Genomic DNA, 2500 nt, shown 5'->3' with positions numbered 1-2500 from the left:
GCCTCTATTCTCGCAGTTAAAAGTTTATCGTTTAAGTTATATGAATGAATCGCTTTTTCGTTGTGCGTTTTTACCCGAAATTGTTCTTATATATTCTATAATGTAGTTCATTTGATTATCTAGTTTGTTTGTATATTTTAAGGTTTTGCTTTATTTCTACAAGGGAAGATATATATTCAAGAAATTGTGGTAAAGTAAAATGATAATGAAAAATATTTAAAACTTTAGTTCATAATATGTAACACATTTGCGCGCGCGCGCGTGTGTTTGTGTGTGTGTGGGCGCGTGTGATTAGGTCTACATATATCAAACGAACGAGACCTTCTCCTTGGTCTCATCAAACGGACGGCCTGAAAACCCACTTGTATCCCTTTAATGTCGTAATGGCATGGCTTGAGAGCACAATGCCTCTAACATCTTCGCCGGGATAAAAACCGGTTATACGAGTTCTTTCGGCTACTGATAGATTGCGGAAATATTGATGATTTCCTTATTTTTTTTTTTAGTAAAAAGATATTTGTTAGTGAAATAGTGAGCTAAATTACTGACACTGGATGGCACACAAGATAAATGCAAAACAGTAAACCAAATAAATGAACAGACTAACATGAACAACAACGTAGATGATAAATGTGCCAGACACCAAGGTCAAATAGCACTATAACGTAAATGAGATAACGTAAAAAATTATAACGAAATAAAAGCATTTTATATATCCTTCCAAAAATCTCAGTGATTGAAAGCATTATATTCTATTGTATTTACTGTCTTGTATCACTCACTCCGCTCACGGAAGATGACATTCCGACCCGTTTTGGAATGGAGAAAGTCGATATGATTAGATGAATATATAAAGAACACCATATGTTTCTTAGTGGAATAAAACACTAAAAAAGCAATGCATGAAATATAATAAATTACAGTCAGGAGATATATATAAAGAGATAAGATATGAAAAAAGAAGGAGATGAAGAGGAAGACGAAAAGGTAAAATAGGTAAGAGGAAAGGCAATAGCTGTGTTGATAAGGTTTCAGTGTTTGTGCTTCCAAGCCGGGATGTTGAATTCTGAAATTGAATTTCTCGAAACAAAAAGTCCAAAAAGTCTCTCTATCTCTCTTTTTCTCTCTCTCTCTCTGTCTCTCTCTCTCTCTCTCTCTCTCTCTCTCTCTCTCTCTCTCTCTCTCTCTCTCTCTCTCTCTCTCTCTCTCTCACACACACACACACACACACTAACTCACTCTTTCTCTTTCTGTTTATTGGTTCCTCTCTATTTCTCTCTCTCTCTCTCTCTCTCTCTCTCTCTCTCTCTCTCTCTCTCTCTCTCTCTCTCTCTCTCTCTCTCTCTCTCTCTGTTGCCAGATCTCCCTCCTTCCCCTTATCCTCCTCTTCATCCATCCCTCACTCTCTCTTTTACATCCCTCTCCGTTCCTTCCTTTTCCCCTTTCGTCCCTCTCCCTTCCAACTCCCTTCCTTTCTCTATCTTTTTATCCACTCCCTTCCTCCAATCCTTCCTTTCTCGCTCTTTTTCTCCCTCTCCCTTCCTCCTCTTCCTCCCGTATCTTCCTTTCTCCCTCTCCCTTCCTCTCTTTCGATATCCCTTCTTCGTCCCCCTCCTTTCTCCCTCTCCCTTCCTCCTCCTCCTATTCCTTTTTCCGTCTTCCTCTCTCTTCTCCCTCCTTTCTCCTTATATACCTCTCCCTTAATTCTCCTCTTCCTTCTTTTTCCATCTCCCTTTCCCCTCTCCCTCCTTTCCCTCTCTTTCTCTCTCTTCCTTTCTCCTCCCCCTCCTTTTTCCCCTTTCTCTCTCTCTATTCCTATTACTTCGTTTTCCCCCTTTCTCTATCTCCCTTTTTCCTCCTCCATTCTCCCTCTCCCTTCTTCCTCCACTCCTTTTCTCTCGGTCCTTCCCTCATCCCCCCCCCCCTCTCCCTTCCTACCGACTTACTTGGCAAAAATGAACAGGTTGGGCAGCGAGGGCAGGAGGCTGACGGCCCAGGCAGCGAGGGCCAGGTTTTTGGCACTGATGAAAGGGTTGAGGGGCCGCACCACCGCCTCGTGCCTGTCGATCGCCATGGCAACAAGCATATAGTTGCTCGACGTGATGGCGAACGTGGAAGCGACTTTGTAAATCTTGCACGCGCCGTTGCCCAGGTACCAGTGTTTCTCCAGGATCTCCCACATCAGCTGGCCTGCGGAGAGGAAAAGAAGGGGTTACCTGCGGGCTGGAAGATGCGAGGATGCTGGGGCCGGGATAAAGGGTAAAGGGATAAAGAGATAAAGGAAGAAAGGGGTGAGGGGAGAAATTTCGAGAGTGGAGGCGTGGAGAAATATGTATATGCGTACGAAGGATTCGTTGGAATGATATTTTGATGATAAAACTTATTGCTATAATTAATTAACTTATACCTGATGCAAATGTTAGCAAGCTTGGTAATTGGAAGCTGGTAATAATCAAGTGGAAAGCATCCCAAAATAATAACGATCTAGCAAAGTTGCTGA

General features: G+C 42.4%; 1 protein-coding gene across 1 annotated transcript in view; it reads right to left on the bottom strand.

The window, feature by feature from the left end:
• LOC125036935 (vasopressin V1a receptor-like) overlaps positions 1-2500 on the bottom strand; it is a 122574-nt gene that overhangs the window by 13097 nt on the left and 106977 nt on the right. Inside the window, exon 3 of the mRNA XM_047629894.1 lies at positions 1947-2190. Coding sequence (XP_047485850.1) covers positions 1947-2190 — 244 coding nt within the window. The remainder of the gene's footprint in view (positions 1-1946; positions 2191-2500) is intronic.

The sequence above is a fragment of the Penaeus chinensis genome, chromosome 22 (genome assembly GCF_019202785.1).
Source record: "Penaeus chinensis breed Huanghai No. 1 chromosome 22, ASM1920278v2, whole genome shotgun sequence".
NCBI lineage: Eukaryota > Metazoa > Arthropoda > Malacostraca > Decapoda > Penaeidae > Penaeus > Penaeus chinensis.
This window is presented reverse-complemented; position numbering and strand designations above follow the sequence as displayed.